The sequence below is a fragment of the Myzus persicae genome, unplaced genomic scaffold (genome assembly GCF_001856785.1).
Source record: "Myzus persicae strain clone G006 unplaced genomic scaffold, MPER_G0061.0, whole genome shotgun sequence".
NCBI lineage: Eukaryota > Metazoa > Arthropoda > Insecta > Hemiptera > Aphididae > Myzus > Myzus persicae.
The window spans coordinates 587,803-606,612 of NW_019104444.1; the positions used below are offsets into that span (position 1 = coordinate 587,803).

General features: G+C 29.6%; 2 protein-coding genes across 3 annotated transcripts; both read right to left on the minus strand.

Annotated features, from left to right (window-relative positions):
* Nucleotides 1-223: 223 nt before the first annotated feature.
* Nucleotides 224-17,719, minus strand: LOC111042196 (UV-stimulated scaffold protein A-like). Of its 2 annotated transcripts, none has more exons than XM_022326725.1 (12): nt 17,073-17,719; nt 6,420-6,530; nt 6,041-6,263; nt 5,762-5,882; nt 5,379-5,636; nt 5,154-5,288; nt 4,427-4,626; nt 4,197-4,348; nt 1,295-1,493; nt 1,073-1,210; nt 859-992; nt 224-583 (listed from the first exon to the last, which is right to left on the minus strand). In XM_022326725.1, exons 1-12 carry the CDS (start codon nt 17,186-17,188, stop codon nt 481-483), a joined length of 1,890 nt encoding a protein of 629 aa, XP_022182417.1. In that variant the 5' UTR covers nt 17,189-17,719; the 3' UTR covers nt 224-480. The 2 variants fall into 2 exon arrangements, with proteins under 2 accessions (XP_022182417.1, XP_022182418.1); XM_022326726.1 differs by having other exon boundaries at nt 225-583; nt 4,439-4,626; nt 17,073-17,718.
* Nucleotides 15,366-17,073, minus strand: LOC111042198 (arrestin red cell). Its single transcript, XM_022326728.1, has one exon. It carries the CDS (start codon nt 16,706-16,708, stop codon nt 15,440-15,442), a length of 1,269 nt encoding a protein of 422 aa, XP_022182420.1. The 5' UTR covers nt 16,709-17,073; the 3' UTR covers nt 15,366-15,439.
* Nucleotides 17,720-18,810: the final 1,091 nt, after the last annotated feature.

Genomic DNA, 18,810 nt, shown 5'->3' on the forward strand with positions numbered 1-18,810 from the left:
TCCTATAACAATATCTGCATACTTAAATAATATCTCCTACAGTCAATTGTAATACCTATACTTTCATTAATTATACTTATAAATGATGACATGAAGAATATCAAATACTAAAATGTACTTCTATAACAAAAATATAATAAATATTTGATAAGCATATGAAATATTTTAAGGCCTATATATATTATTGCTTTACTCAGAATCAAAAACACATTTATTTAATTCAAGCAAAACCGTGAACATATATATTATTACAAACATTTAGGTACTTTATTATTTTGTTCTTAATAGTAATAAGAAAATACCTATTGCATTATGAATTAAACTTTACTTATATCTATTATTACAAAAATACACAAAATAGTTCAAAGACAATAGGTAAACATTTTTCACATAATTCAATTACAATAATTTTTTTTTACATAGCTTATAAATTATAAAACTTAATGGTTGAAAAAAAAACACAGGAAGAAATAAAATACATTAAGCTGTATCGTGGACATAATTAAATTGATCTCCAAATTTGTCTCGAAATTTCCTCTGATCCATACCATCTAAAATTTTAGCAACTTTCTTCACAGATGATCTACAAATATAATTTTACATAATTGTATTATACATATAGTATAAATAATTTACTGTTTAAAAAATACTGCCATAACAGTACATTTTCCAAATTATTTTATTGACATTTCAATAACAATAATTCTTTGTGTTACTTTACTAAAAGATAAATGTACTGAAGCATAATATGTACATTCCACTATTATAAATTAAACAGTTCACCACTTTACGCAAATTTAGAACTATTGTTGACTTTTATATTTGATAACTGATTATGAATTCACAAAAAAATCTTACTTTTTGAACACTTTTTTTTCCAGCCGGGCCCGTGGAGTGTCCAGTTCTTTTTTTAAATTTGTCAGATTTGAACTTTGTTTTCGATTCTTTCTACTTCCTTTTTTAGGCATTGTAAGATCAACTCCTGTTTGAAGCTACACAGATAGAAAATTGTTTACAATAAAATATCTACACAAAAAATAATTGCACATCAAAACTACAAAACACATTCTACCTTTATATCTCTAAGGAGTTGTGGATCTTGCCAATCAGGTACGTTCTGTTTTTTCTCTTTTTCCAAAATTATTTTGTTTTCCGGATCGACAACTCGTCCAAGTTCATCTCTCAGTACAATTCGTCCATGAAACGGACACTAGAAAAATAATAAAATATAATAAATAGGACTATAAGTTTTATTTATAAAAGATAATAATTTATTTAGTTGTATTTAATTAACCTTAAAACGGTCTTCTCTTGGGCATAATCTACCGCTTGGCAATGGGGCTCTACATTGTCTATCAACTCTTTCGAATTTACCAGTAAATTCGATAACTCGCGTGCGTAAACTTTCAGATCCTCCTGGCAGAACAATACCATCACAGTCAGTGTCCATTATGGAACTCGAAGTCCAAAATCTATGACCATCTGGATTTGTACTGAAAAATATGTAAAATATTTATTTTCATAAACAATCATAATTGACATTTGGTGATTTATAAAAATCAGTTTTTTAAAATGGTAACTGGTGAATTTGCTTTAAATACCTAACCTATATAATGTATAAATTATAAGTTAATACATCTATATTTTTAAAGAACTGCCAAATCAGCTCCGCATCCTTAGTTTTTTCATATTATTATGTTAATTGGGTTATGGGTTGATTTAAGTTAACCATACAAAATAATAAAACAATTTTTGTGTAAGAGTAACATGGTCAAATATTTTTACTATAGTTTCTATACACGCAAATTGTTCAATTATTTTAAAATGTTGGATAAGCTAACCCACTTAGTTCACTAGGTTCACAAAAACTTCACAAAAACTTAGTTTTTTTAATTAATAAAGTACAATGGTATGACAATTGTTTTTGAGGAGGGCTTAGAGTGAATTCTCTATTCATTCTATTCCACTCCCCTAATTCTGCATATAAGGGTGATAAAACAATGCGTGTTGTTTTGCAAACATATATGTTAGTTAATAAATAGTAATTAATGCAAACAAATTATCTACACAAATAATACCTATTCGACACCTAATGGTTTGTATTTTTAACTGTTTTTATATTATTTTATCTTCTTCTTTTTTAAACATTAAATTGATTGTGTGCTTTTTAGTAATTGCCAATTCAATGCGTAATCACATATATGTATCCAATTGGCACCAAATTGTGCACACATATTCTTTGAGACTCTGGAAGTATTTATAGCTTTGATTCAAGCAAATTAAATTTTTTTTTTTATTTATACATATTATTTAGGGTTGCTACATACTGGTTACAGAATTAAAATATACTTATATATAATAATCTATATACATAAAAATGAATGTATATTTGTAGCTTATATACTCAGAAACTACTAGACAGATTTTAATGAAAATTTCAGATTGTCCATGGATCTCAGTAAAGCTTACAGAATACAGAGTAGTTAGAACCACGGGGGTATGTCCATCTCAGAAGAATGAGTTCACAAAGCTAGGTACACCATTGACTCCAATTTTCCCGGAACAGAGTCACACTAAAACCAAGACATACCTAAATAGCAAAGTATTTTATATTTTTTCATTTTTTCCCAGAAGAAATTGGGTTATACATTGCAATATAATAATAACGTAATATAAGGGTATAGCCTGTGAGAAATGTGTGTACTTGAATATTGAAATTCAATTATGTATTTATTGTATTATAATTTATACCACAATTACAAAAAAATTAATATAACTCAGAAAGTCAGAAGCCAGATTCATTAGAAATCATAATACACAACGAATGTGTAAAATATGTTCACTGGTATTGAGTGATGTATGTATTTTAAAATAAATAATATAATCGATAAAAACAGCAATAATCAACTACAAAATACAATCATTCGAACGGTTCGACGAAAAACTATAGACGATAAAAATACACAGTGTTGAATCGATGGCCTTGCTGCGAAAACGACACAAGTGCGCACGTGTGTGTTTTTAACGATAAAAAAAGCTTTAAAACACCCATACATTTTAAACATATTTAACCATAACTTATGGTTCACAAGTATACATTAAACATATAATAAATATACAAATACATTCAAATAATATTATAGTTTATTGTTTTATAAATAACTGGTAAATATATTATTGAATGATGTTAACGCAATATTGCATACCATCAATTTTTTACAACACGGTTGAACTATTACATGTTAAAATTGGCTGGTTTTGGAGCATGGTTTGTAAAGTATATACAAATTTAAAAAATTGGTTGGATTAATTTTTTAACGGATTTCTAACTGGCGCTCGAACTTCCGTAATCACACTGTCCGTCACGTAAGCGTTTTTTGTTCGGGAAAAAAACGAAGTTCGACAGTAATACAGTAAGTAAGGGAATACAGGATCTACTATTTTCGTTTAAAAACCAATAGACCGAGTTTTTAGAATAGAAACTAAAAAGTATTCATCATTATTATGTGTATAAAATATAATAATCTACTCATAATGTTTCAAGTACCCACGAATAATATTTTTAAATTACAACAAAATAATTTAAATCATTATTCTTGGTTATTTAATACGTAATATCTTACAAATTTTAACATAAAATAACTTTTTAAAATGTGCTTATACATTTTTAGGAATTTTGGTTACAGAATAATCTACATACGTAGAACCTTGTTTTAAATGTTCAATCGTTACCTATAAACTTACCCCATTTTTGAGAGATGAATCACAAAACTTCAGTCTACGTATTTTCTATATTTTTTTCTGGGCAATTAAATTTATTATTTTCGTCATAACATTCTCGATTTTTCTTGTTTCCTTTTTTTATTGCAGTCCCACTCTAGAGTAGAACTGTATATACTCTATTGTTTGTCGCAATTCCTTGTCCAACCTAACTAATATATTCTTGTAATCTCGAAGTATTCCCTTGATAGTTTTTCCTTACATCCTACGAACGACACATACTGATTTTATTTACATCAATAAACAGACACTATCTTTTTCCATTCCGAAGACTGTATTATATTAATACTGAACGTGCAGTTCTGTAATTTTTTTAGTTTATGGTACACTATAAAATTGTCTTAACCATCAAAAAGGATCGAATGTTTTTTAATTAATTCTAAAATAACGAAAAAAAAAATCAGCATAATATTTACGGTAAAATACGAGGAGCTGAAAGTTGTTCGTCTTCCCAGTGATATAGATCAATGTCGAACGGTAACTTCGGCACAGCTACGACACTATTGCGATTGTCATCTCTCCCCGAAACTTTTGCTGAGTCGGCGCGGTCACTGCCATCGTTTCGAATCTAAAAATAACGTAGATACATATATAATATAAATATTTTTTTTTACATCTTATCTGATTCCACCGAAGATATTATTACTCGTTTATGTACATTATTATCGGGTTTAGCTAAACATTGAGCCAATAGATGGTCGGCAGACGATTGAGGGAGGACTTCTTCCATGTCCGAGTCACTGGAACAATCATTATCGTCTTCGTAGTACGTAATTTTGTTTTCTCGGACCGCCAGGTCGGTTAAACGCCGCTTGAGTTCGATCGTTCGTTTCAAGAGTTCTCCGTCTATTTATTTATAAGAAAGAAACACAATATTAAAACTAGACAACGGACGTACACACTACTTAATAAAATATTATGCAGCTATAGATGACTCTATATAAGTTCGACACTGACATGCAATAACACATTTTTGTATTCACAATGATTTCTATATTTAATATTATTCACCGTAAATTGTTTATTATTATAATTTGTTTTTTATTACATTATTACTCGTGTATTGCTATCATTGTATATGATTATTTTATTATATTTTTTGGTATATTTCTGTTTACTTTTTATTTTAATGAACATGAGTCTCTTCATGGTGAGGCCCGCAGTATAATTGAGATAAATATAATTAAATAAATAAATAGATTATTCTTTCAGTTAACAACGAGTACTTATATAGAGTTGTGTACTCGCTGTGTTTGGTTAATAATTAAGTATTAGTATGCACGTACTCATACATTTAGTTAATTAATGAGAAGTTTAAACGACCCAGTCCCCATCACCATGTATAAACACGGAAATATATACAAATATATTACTCGAAATTTTTGCTATGTCTTGCAACCATTTTTTGATTTTTGGCAAATACTTGTCGGAGATGAGCTTCACTTGTTCGTTTACGCTTTCGATTATAGCCAAGTTGTCTTCGGATTTCTTCACCCTCTTCCGAAAATCTAAAACAGCCAAAAAAATTTTTAAAAAATTCACAATTCCAGTAATTTACGTCAGTTGAAAATTTGTAATTAAACAAATTTAATAATCACCTGGTCGTAGTGTGACTGTCACGGTGTGCGCGGCAGGGTCGATTATGCCAGTTTCTCTGCACCTTTCGTTTTCGTCACCCGACTCGATCTCGGAGACAATTTTTCGTCCGGAATCCGTCAGCGACGGTTCCGATGGGTTCGACGTAGGGAGAATGTCTTCCTCCGCTTCTGGTATAAAAAACTCTTCAGGAGTGGGAATTAGCAATTCCAGGCCACTCTCCAGGGTTTTAGACGCAATCGTTATTTCCGGTTCGAGTTCTGTGCCAAAGTGAATTTATTCAAACACATATATTATCTTTATGTATATAAAAAATGTAAATGTTAAAAGTTAAGGCATTTAATTGAGATTAATTTACAGGTACAAAATAATAAATATAGTGTACCATTTATTTCGGACTCAATTTTTTTCAATTTCTCATCATTCAAACGCCGTTGTCGCTGTTCCCTATCCTCCAGTAGTCTCGCATTGGTAACGGACTGCACTGTCATCGATTCGAAATCAATCTGAAATGTTATGCCACGCATACTATAGTTAAAGAACATAATAATGATAATTGACTAATGTATTGTATCCTAGGTGAAGGGTTCGACGAATATATAGGGTGTATAGAATATACATTATTAATATATTTAGTACATTTTACGATATCATAATAACCTACTTTTTTGTACTTGCTCAAATACTTAAACACAAAGTTAAATTCGTCTTTAAAGTCCTTCCCAAACTCGTCGTTCCATTCCTTGATGCATCTAATGGAGTAAACTTCCAAATCCGCAGCGAATTTTTTAGGAGGGGGCAACGTTCGTCCCGCGTCCGTGTTAACTGTGAGTTTTAGAAGAACCGAGATTTCGATGATTATTAATTTTCTAAAATGCTCAAATTTCCTAAAACAAATGACATTATTAAAATAAAATTGTATTGTCGTCCATTTACTAATCTATAAATTGACTCTAGTACAAATAAACAACAATACATTATACAAAAACGATAAAAGTAGATTTAGTAGGTGTACTACGTTAAAAAAGACGTCAAATACATACTTAAAAAGACGATTACAAATTCGGAGCGCACTCAAACGAATCTGAGAATGTTTTTCTTTGAGTTGATGAAATAGTAATGCATGAACTCTGTCGATGTAGATTGAGGATTTTCTAAAAAATTCCCATATGTAAATAAAGAATTAAACAAACAAATTCCTATATCCCCATAATAAATTTAAATATAAACAACATATTATTTACCTATCGGCTATCGCCGTACAAATTTCTTATGAATTTAAAAAAATATTGTACTTTAATATGATAAACTCATCTATTTATGGTACCAATAACCTCCATAATTTTTTTTTCATTTTTAAACTACCTAAATGTTAACACTTAACAGTTTTAACGAACTATAAAATATATTACTTAACTATGTTATAAAACACACAAAAAAAATGTAAATTGAATATAATTTCCTTAAATAAATTATAATATTATACCGAAACAGTATTGTATATTTGTATTATTTAGTAATAATAAATTACGTAAAAAACAGTATATACTATATATAGAAGTAATAAAATCATAAAATTTATGTAAGACGCAAAAATTCTGCAGACCCACTCAAAATAGCTTCAAATGGATTGGTTGGCAACCAGAACGACTCTCGGAAATTCGGGCCTCGGGCAAATATAAGAATCCATAAAATTACGGCGCCATTTGATGATTCCGCAGCCTACATTCATTATATACTTTAACTATAAGCACCAGAATTCTATCTACAAAAATACTTGTATGATTTTCCGTGTAATGGGTAAAACTCAAACTCAAGCTTAAAATGTTTGTAATCCCTCCAACAATCGCGCTATAAACCTATAATACCTGTCCCCTATCATAAGTATATACTTATATAGTTATATCGTCCCTGCACTTAATTGGCTTATACTTTATACAATCAACTATCAAGCTTAACGTCATTACACTTTATATTAATAGTATTGTCCTTTTATAGATTTAGAACTTATAACGTAACAATCGTTTGATGTATGTAGGTATATATATACCTATATTTTGTTTCAAATATTCAATTATTCAATTATTTCAATATCAATATTGTATTCAGATATTAACCTACAGCTGTAATTAAATGATGATAAGTTCAAGGTATTGATAGTAATTAATATTAATTGAAAATAAAAAAATTTCATAAAATTCCCATTAACAAAAATAAAAACGAATTTGTTATTTGCCCACAAGGCCACAATACGTTCGTACTTATTTAAGAAGTTATTTAATAGAGCGAAAAGATCAAATACAGACTTGAGCGATACTATTGTGAGTACCTACCTATCTAACTGTACATCGCAACGAATGACAATGTCATATTATGCCATATTGTACACAATTTTAAACCTTTACATTATATGTAATACAAGTACAATATAGTACATATTTTTGTACCAGTGATGCCGGAAGTAACCTTTGGTTTTTAATAATGACGTATAATTTATATATTATATAACAATTAAATATAATTGATGAGAGAACTAATGGATTATATTTTATGTAAATATAGTACCTAGTTCGAATTTTCTAAAAATACGGTAATATACCTTTCTGCAGATATTCCTATAAGTACGACTGTATGAATAACGAATATAGCTATACGTAAGTACGCGCACTACTCAACGTATATACGTACAGTCCATCACGTTCCACTTAAAATCTATTGATACAAAAAAAAATGTTAAATATAAACTTCATTACTTCAACAATGAATAAAATATTAGTTTCAAGCTCTATATTTAAAATATATCACGTGCTTAATATTTTAAACAAGTTCTTGAGTTAGTATTTTAAACAAATTAAGTTTAAGAGAACATTGAGCTGACCTGTATAGTTTTACTATCTATGGTAATACTTGGGTGTAGGTAGATCATATATTATCGATGAGATTTCATCAGTGCATTTGGCACTTGATATTTCAAATTGTGAGCAGATCTTAAATAAACATCAATGTATATGTCCATATGACGTATGTCGTATGTGGTTTAGTTATACATAGGTACCTGTATTATACATTAACAGCTCAGTAATTAGTAGCTATAATAATAGCTGCTATGCAGTTTATAGTGCCCAATCGACCATGAGTTTATGACTGAAGTAAAATACACGTACCTACTTATACATTTATAATATAACTGGTTACATATTTTATATATATATGTATAAGTACGCGCGACATATCGAATGTAATAAGGAAATGCGCGACGGACGCGCTGCAAATATAATATATTATATCCTCTCGATTGAATCAAGCGTAACAAAATAAAATGATTATAAAAAACATTTACCACTTTTACTATTAGTTACTGTTGCAGTTTGACAGCTGGTCCATGGCATATCGAACTACTCACTCGAAATTCGATTTAGACACATCAATATCGTCAAGAAAGTCATCCGGTTGACAATTGACCCGAAAAAAGGTGGTTCTCATTTGAAAAGAAGAAAGTATCACCTTAGAAGGATACACCTTAAATGGTATAAAAAAATGTATGTACCTATTTGAAAATATTATGTTCCTTAAGTAAATATGTGTACCTACCTACCTACATAAAAATTCTGAAAATCATTATTTGAATAAATTCCATTGTTTAAAGGGAGATTTATGGGGGTAGACATGCGTATTGGTGAATCATTCTGTATATAATACATGTACACACAAACAATTGAATAGTGTGCAGTATCTATTTACGCGAATACGTCAGCTGTAGGTACATTAATATGCGTATATAGTAGCAGTACGCCCTAAGTGTACATTATATTATATTATATGGAATGATTTGAACAGTATAATCGCTCATATTATCACAAAAAGTATTAATGTTTAAGAAGATATTTTGACATAATAAACTAATTTATTATTACATTATGTGAAGTTATTGCAAAACAAAATTTTTGAAAGAGTTTTTACCATTTTGATCATATTAGAAATTGTATTTAGTTTCTTACTTTGAATGATTTCTTCTTTAAATTTAATATCCAAAAGCACACTATTTTTCTAAAAATTCCGATGAAATATCTAATTTTGAACGATTATTTAAAGTGTATAATGTATATAGGTAGTAGGAGTTGTGTGGCACACACAGTTACCCGCTAACACTGCAGAATACAAGTATCGTCGTTTAATATCGTATTACAACTCCGCACACACAAAACTTAAAACATTTTTATACTTCAAAGTACTCAGGAAAATATTTTGCTTCGAATTATGAAATTAAAGAGACACCGCAAGTCGTTCCAAAAAGTAGGAAACTTACTAAAAATGATGACCGTAAAAAACGTAAAAAATATGTGATTTACTTACAAAAATGTATTTTATGACATCACAATAAGATGTACAAAAATATTTTCAAAAATGATACATTTTTTTAAATAGGTATTAATCTAAATACCTAACTACTATATTATCTTATTAATTTCATCGGAGGAAAATATACGGCAGGCGCCAATGTAGGTACACAAATCCGGTTCACTCCTTCGATTATTGTCATTATTTCTATATTATGTCTATGTATTATATTATATTATGTACTTACTTCCTTACTTTCGATAGGATGCTAATGGGCCATTTTTCTGCAGCTACAATTATTACAACATTAGTTCATATAGCATCCCAGATAAATGTTATGTATATAACAACCAGGAACCAAATAAAGTTGACCGTCTACAAACTATACCTTATTATCTATCTTATGTTATTATCGGTTTCAATATTTGTTCGTGTTACACGAAGATGCATTTCCCTACACTGTTTAACGGGGAACTTCGTTCCGTGTACCTATTATAATTATACTCCCCAGACGATACTTTAATATAATATTTTATAGTCTGTCGTCGGAATTCGATATTTGAACGGGGCCGTCTGTTCGAATTACCTACCTTAATAGTGTCAACGAAAACTGACGTGTTTTGGCCACGGATTGCGATATTAAGAACACAATAAACTTTAAGTTGAATTTTTTTTTTGTGTATTCAGGTACAAAATAATTATATTATACTACGTGACGAAAACATTAGTGGAGAGAAGGGTTACCTACATTGTATAAATAAATAAAAAAAGAAATTGTAACCTTTCTACTTGAGCGAGTACTTGGGTCTTGGGAGATAACAATGATATAACATTGAAACAAATAAAATATTATATACTAAATATTAGGTATTAGGCATTTGCATACAAATATTGGTTTTTGGGCAGGGAGCTCTCTCCAGAGAATTTAAGTAATAGCCAATATAGATAATTAAAACGATGGACAAAACATTTTGGCAATTTAAATGTACACTGAAACAACTGTTGTTTATCAAAGGATATCTGAAACTCGATTAATATACAGACGCACAGTTTTTGGCAACAGTTAATAATTGTGTTAGTAGGTACTTCCTGCCTATTGCGTTCCGGACTTAATTAAAACGTACCGACCACAGAATATAATAATAATAACACAAAGTCAAATATGCGCTGTACATTCTATACCTATCATACGACGTTGGTGCCCCACCACTTCGACAAAATATTAATAATAACCATATGTATGTACTATATACATCAGTACATCACAGCATCGTATAGAAAATCAAGTACCTACTTACGACCGCACAGTAATATAATATCTTAATAATGTGTTCAAATAATAAGTAATAACCTATTTGGTACATTTCATATTTTCACTGACAATATGCGGTACTCACAACTCACCTACATATATAATACGATATCGTATTTCGTGCCTTTACGTCATAATACTCATTGCCCATAAATCATAATGATTAATGTTATGTATTGATTAAACATTTAAACCGAATTTGTTTGATTAGAAATAAAATAATAATCGCATAGGATTTCCGTTTTCGATGAACGAGCTTACATCCCAACGCGTATCAATTAAGATTCGGGTAGTGAAAGAATTTGTTGTTATTTTATCCTCTATCGTACAACAATCATACCCACTGTCGGGCAGAAAATAGGATTAAACACATTTTGTCAAAATTAATCCAATGTGAAATACGTCTATGTAATATGTCCACCCATGCATATTCCATACTTATAATACGTTTACATTTTTTCGGTTAGATTAACATTGTGCAATAACGGGCTATGGACAATATTATATAATTATATTATATGAATATTACATTTTCTCGCTTATGCCTCAGAAACTTCTACAATACAGACAGCACATTTTTATTTTTATAAATAACTTTAGTACGTTTATGCGAGTTAACATTTACAATTGTAGATTCTGCTGAACGGTGAGAGTAACTAGTAAGCAATAATTAATTGTCTCACTATCATTGCACTGTTTTCTCGGGTAGTGTCGTAATGAATGTGAAATTCTATGTCTTGTACATCAGTAGATTGAAAATTAATTGACGATTACACACAGATACTTAAAATATCCAATAGACACCAAAATTCCAAACATTTTCGGTCAATATGAAATTTAATTTAAATAACCGAGCTCTGCTCAAAATCATTATTCAAACGCGTTAATTGTCGTGTTTCAATATTATACGATATAGTTACACCAACGCAGTTCCCAATATTGAAATCGATAGCAGATCTTTATTTTATACTTAACTGTTTCTAAAGCTGTATCTATAACGATTATTGTGTACCAATCATTTTACTTTTACACACTATTATAGGTATTACAAATTATGACATATAATAATAATTATAGTATACACCTCATGAGTATTGAGTACCTATTAAATATTGAATAAATTTATAGGTACATAGTAATAAAATATATCATAAAATGTTATGAATTATTTACATTATAGGAAAGATAAAAAAATATATCAATGAGAAGTTTTTTATTATAGATTTATATTTTTATTAACCATAGTATAGTATTGATCACAAAAATTTGAATTATAAATGGAAATGGTATAAGGTAATATTATTATAAGCTGTAGATACCTAATTGTTCTAAAAAGCCACGCTTTAAAGCTAAAAACATCACTTAAGTAAACAAATAAATATGTTTTACAATATAATTAAAGATGGTAAATACTAAATATGTATATAACTGTTTATATAATAAATTAATACAAGTTAATAGTTTAGTTATGCCAACCAAAAGTAATGGGTAACCTAATAATCATTGGTTATTATTATTTATTATGTTTTTACAATATTATTTTACATTCTACTCCAAAAGTTAATAAGTTTCATACAAATGGAACGTTACAGTCACATACAAATCATTTCATACATTAAAATAATTATTTTTAACGTTAAAAGTAATCAACATAAAAATTAGGATTTACATACATTATTAAAGGTGTATCCACCCAACAAAATAATGTCAACAGATATTGCTTTTAATAATTTTTATTTGATATGTATTTGAATTATTTTTAAGCATGTGCATAAGAGCAAATATCTGAGAATTATTATTTATAATTTTTATCATATAGGCTAGGTATACCTCAATACCTTAGTTTTAAATCAGATTCAATTATTGTGCATACAAACATTTGAAAAAAAAATATTTTCCCACTTATCTATTAAATAAAAATTACTTGATGTAAGTATATGATGATATAGATGATGATTAATAGAATTAAATAAATTTTAGTTAAGGTTTGGTTAAAGCCCCACCGTCAAAAAAAAATTATCTTTTCTTGCTTCACCCTGTTTTGCAAGTTAATTTTAACCTAAGCCACATATAATACTTGAAATTAATTTGAAAAATCAATTGAACAGTAAAGTATTTATTTAAAAACTTGACAAAATGTTTAATGTAGGTATATTGTGTAAAATTAGCTAGGTAATTATTCAATAACTCGTTTACAAAAAAAAAAAAAACAATTTTAATTTAATTATTATATTGTACATAATATGATTTGGTATGTTTTAAATTATATTCTGATTCTTCAGATTTATTCACTAGAAAAAACAATTTAATTATGCTCAAAAAAGTGTTACAAACTAGGGCACTATGTATAAATACATCTATCTACATATTATTTTGATACAATAATTTTAAAGTTAAGATTTGGACTTAATACCATAAACAAGGTATCATTATTCTAATAATTAATATTAACCATTTTAAAGGACTAGACTGTTACAAAACAAAACAAAAATTGTATAAACCTATAAAAGTGAACTTTAATTTTATTTACAACCAACATGAAAAATTAAATTAACAAAAAGGTTAATCATGCATCTTATTTTAATACTTATTTTTAAATAAAGTTGTATGAAAACCATATTTAGAAAATATATTTGGTTAAGGTAAGTTTATTGAAATTTAATAGAGAACAGAACAGAATAGAATATAATTTATAAATACTGATGTAATTTGAATAAGTCTAAAATTGTAATTTTGTGCTTTTTAAATTGATGTTTAGCATATATATATATAATATATAGTATAACCATACTTATTTTTTAATTAATAAATAAGATTATCAGACAAACACATTTACACAAACAAAATAATAACAATCATCAACAATACAATAGTCACTATCAGTTTAAGATCCATACATCAATTAGACATTGCATTTGATTATAATTTATAATAAACAGTACCAAAATGTTGACAAATCCAATCGTTAGTAATGACAAGTAAAAAAAAAAATAAATAAAAAAAAACCCTGTCAATAAAATTTAAGATCATAGAGTATTACTGGTTATGTTCAACTAACTAAGTTTATCTTAAGATTACTTCCAATACATAAATCACAATACACACAGATAATTTGCCTATTATTTATTACACATTATTTAATTGCATAAATTATTTAACAATGGTTCAACTTAACATATTTAAAATCTTATACCTAATTCTTCGATTGTCAAAACATAATTGAAAAAATATAAATTGCTTAGATATTTGGTAACCTAAAGAATACTACACGCAGGTAGCCTAATGCCGTGGAATAAATAGTATATATTATATCGTTTACAAATATGTACTGGCCATTATAACTAAACAAACAAAAATAATTCACAAAAATAAAAAAAATTATTATTGTTATTAAACACAAAAATGTATTCATTTTGGCACAAAAAAAAAATGCTGGTGCGCTGCATTTGAGTATCAATAGGTATTATTAAACTACCTATAAAACATATTTTAGGTAGGAACTTACTCAATTTTTAAGCGTGGATAATTTTAATAAACATTTTAGCATTTTAGATAATAATTTATATTTATAGTTAAGATCTTTCAAAGAAAAAAGATATAACATAAAAAAATACACTAGAAAATAAATTAAAATATGATTGATTCGATGTTTAACAATTGGAGGAATGTTAAAACTATTTGTGTAAACATATTAAATAAACTTTGAATGCGCACGTTTAATCGTAAAAAAAAGTATTTATAATAAAAAATCAAATTATATTGTACAAATGTCCAATCAATGTTTTTAAAAATTATTTTATTTTAAACCTAATAGTCATCAAACAGTTTTTTATATGGTACCTACTCAATAAACTTTAGATTACTAAAAACAATAAATTTCCTAAATTTCCATTTATAAATAAATTAAATGCCTACGTAATAGTTATTATCTAAATATTTTTATTTGGTTTCAATAAAAACTACAGATATTATATAATATTAAATTAGTAGTGAATTTTTATATAATTTGGTAATATTTAATTAAGCTACAAAAATAATATTAAAAGTCTAATAGAGTATTGAATACTTGATAATAACAAATTTAAAAATTGAATTAAATGATAAATCTTAGCCCTACCCCTGGGCTCTAAATAATTAGATCAATGTTAACAGTATTGCGCATAAAGTTCCGAACAAAAAATTTAAAGTTTTTTTATAATTGCATTGCATCTTTCAACAATTATCATAGAAATCAATTTCTATCAGTTTTAGGAATTTTCATGATTTCCACTGATGTCTATACAGTTTATATAGACTCACTGTGATTCTATTTGACAAAAACAACCAGTAGATGTACATGTATTATTTACCTATACTCTAGACTGAATAATGAAATAATTCATAAATTCATCCAGATTTACATGGTTATTACAATTAATCATTACCGGCTTTAAGTCGTAAACGAGCAAAATCTTCAAAAATGATATCTTCATCGTGAGACGGTGCAGGGCCATCTTCATCTAATTCAATCAAATTATCTACGCGTACACCATTGTCATCAACCGCTGTACCACAGATAGCAAGATTATTGGATATTGGAAGCACTTCCTCTTCAGGCTTGGGGTGCATCAAAATAAATGGAAGTTCAGCCGTCAATTCTCCTGCTAAAGCACCCAGGCATAGTTTTACCTTCACTTTGTATTGAACAATAATTCCTAGGTTTTCCTTTTGTGAAGGATTGCTCACTATTGTTGAAGAAGCAAGATTTGTATCTTCATGCTTTAACTGCCCATCCAAAGCTAAGCCACGTTTATCCTTGTTGTTATGCAAAGTAGGTTTTACTGTATATACTTTAGACAAAGTGAAACCAGGACCAACAGGGCAACCATCTTCACTCTCTAGCTCAGCAACAGTACATTTATACTGGGCAGTTGAAAATAGACATATATCGGCAAATTGTCTTACAAACACTTTTACCTTTTTTACAGTTCGGTTAGAATTGTTGGCTATGTGGACATTGACTGATATACTTTCCCCATGGTAGTAAAGCTCTTTGTCCAAGGATGCTTCTAAGTATAACTTGTTCGGGCTCATAACAAATTCTTTATACACTTCAACAGATGGTTGCACTTCCTCTTTTTTAGGTGCATACATAATTTTTCTAATAGCCAGCCTTATTGAATTTCTCTTGTGAGGTTTGTCTTCGGCTGTATCACCAACAAACGCTTTGAACTCATAGTCTACTCCACATGGTTTTCCTGTATCGCCCGCAGCTGGTTGCAGCGTAACAGATGCTGGGCAATGAGGTGGTAACTCAAAATAAAATGGTATGGCATTTGGGCCAAGTTTCTTGATCAAACGTTCTTGTAATCTAGTCGGAGTACGTATATTGCCAACAGGATATATTTGTTCGGATGCTATATAGAGATCTTTTCGAAAAGTCAAGCCCAGCACATCCAAGTCTTCGCGACCATATCGGAAGGCAGCTAAGACATGGCCAAATACCTTTCTTCCTTTGACGTAATCGGGATCGACCAACACTACGCCGTCGATAGGATCAACATTGGTGATGTGGTCAACAAAATCTCTTTTGCCCAAGTAAACAGTGATTTTACCGTTTGGTGAGCTCTTCTTAAACACCCTGGTCGGCTGTCTAAGATTGCCTCGGGCCACAGAGTCTGATTCACCGTTGTTCTTATCCATAATTGTTTTAATAGGTATATCAGGTAATATATTAATATAATATAATATCGGTTATTGAACGATTATGACTATTTACAGTAGCAGCTAAACAGGGTGACGGTCAGGATTGGATTGACGGTGCGGCATAGTGACATGTACGTTTTTATAGAGTAATACTACGAAACAACGTTAAAGGTTCCCAGCGTTTAACCGAAGATTGTTCGTTGGAGTTACAAGAGTAATATTATGTCGTTATGGATGGTGGTGGTGCTAGTAGTAGTGGTGGTGGTCGGTAGTAATAATAGTGGTTGACAATATTATTATTGTACAACGAGTATACGAGTTATGTTTTTGAGCTTTTTCGACTTAAGATTTGGACACTTACTTGCAGATGTTTTCGATTTCGTCGAACAACTTGCAATCGACGTCGTTTTCGCCAGTGCTGGTCAGACGTTCGACGAGTTGCGCTGCTCGGCTGGCCGTACCGTAGTCCAGCGTCATGCTAGGCCGGCGCCGGATTTCTTGCGATTGCCTTCGTACGACCGTCTAACGCGTATGATTGGCGCCGACGACGGCCTGTCCGGGCGATGGCGAGCTGAGGTGACGACGACGACGCAGCAATGGACAGAAGTGATCTGTGGTGCGGTTCGGCGGTCACTACTCACTGGTTGTCGCGACGACGGACGCTGAAGACGTGCGACAGCGGTTGTGCAGCGACGATGAACGAACGCGTCATCGGTGACGACGAGTGTTCGCGACGGCGGCAACACCTACGCGACGTTTACACTGGAAATCGATTCGTAATAATAACAATATGATTTGCCTCGCGCCGTCGATTCGTGTTGCGGTCGATATTACGAAACGATTTGTTGTTTACTTATCTGTTATTAAATATTACTCATTAGGACAATATTATAGCACAATATAGGGCAAGATGATATAATTATATATTTTATTACTATCAACTATATTCCGTCTGTGTCTGTGGAGTACGATGTTTTCCGTTCCGCGCTCGAATAATAATAATAATAATATGATACGCGAGCACTACGACAGTACGATTGGCGCTTGCGTTTGTGTGAGTGCGCGCGCGCGCACGAGAATACGTGATTAATACGCGATTAATAATGTGCGCTCGTGCAATATTCGCCAATATAATAATTTTTAATTTTTATGATATAATTTCATTAATACAGTAATATAATAATTGATTTATTTTAAATTGTTCTCTATTTTTACATCGCAATATGTAATGTCCGTTCAGGTCATTCGTTTCCTCCCGCCAACGGATTATCAGAACACTGCTCGTCGCGCGTCACACTCTCTCTCAATCATAAACCCTAATAAACTATTTATATATTATGCGATGTTTTTGGCAAAAACTAACTCAACCTATCATCCGGATTATGTAAATCCGTGCTATCGTATTGTTAATAGAAAAATAAATAACTTACAATAATAGTAATATAAATTATTATGTAAGTATTTATAATGTGTGAATACATCTGCCATTAGTACAATTTATGTATTTTAATTATTACTGTTTATTGCAGAACGTATAGGTGAATATGTAAATATGAGCCTTTTGATTTATTAAAATTAAATCCCCATAAATTTGATATGCTACTTCAGCAACCTCACGAAACTATTCAATTCTAAAAATGTAATCTAATCCTTTCTTCAGGTCTTGTCGTAATAAGTACTACATACTAATCTATGTTAGGACAATAGTAATAGGGACATATTTGAAGAAATAGGCACAGATTACATTAAACTAAATTAAATTATATTAGTTTAATTTTTAATATAATCTGTGATATAGGTTCTGCCAGGATTCAAAATACACATTATTTATTGTTCATTGACTTTAAGTATTAACACGGAAGAATTAATACAGTTATATCAAATAATATAAGCTTGACAAATCCTTCGATCAATATTTTTATTCGTTATTTATGATTAATAATAGGTAATAAGGATAAATAATTGATCGGATTAATATAATTATTTATTTGAAATTTGAAAAAAATTGATAATATTTTTTACAATTTTATATTTAAAAGATCACTTCAAGGGAGTTTTAGGTTTTTACGTTGTCGCACATGATTCCTCCTAAAATCGAT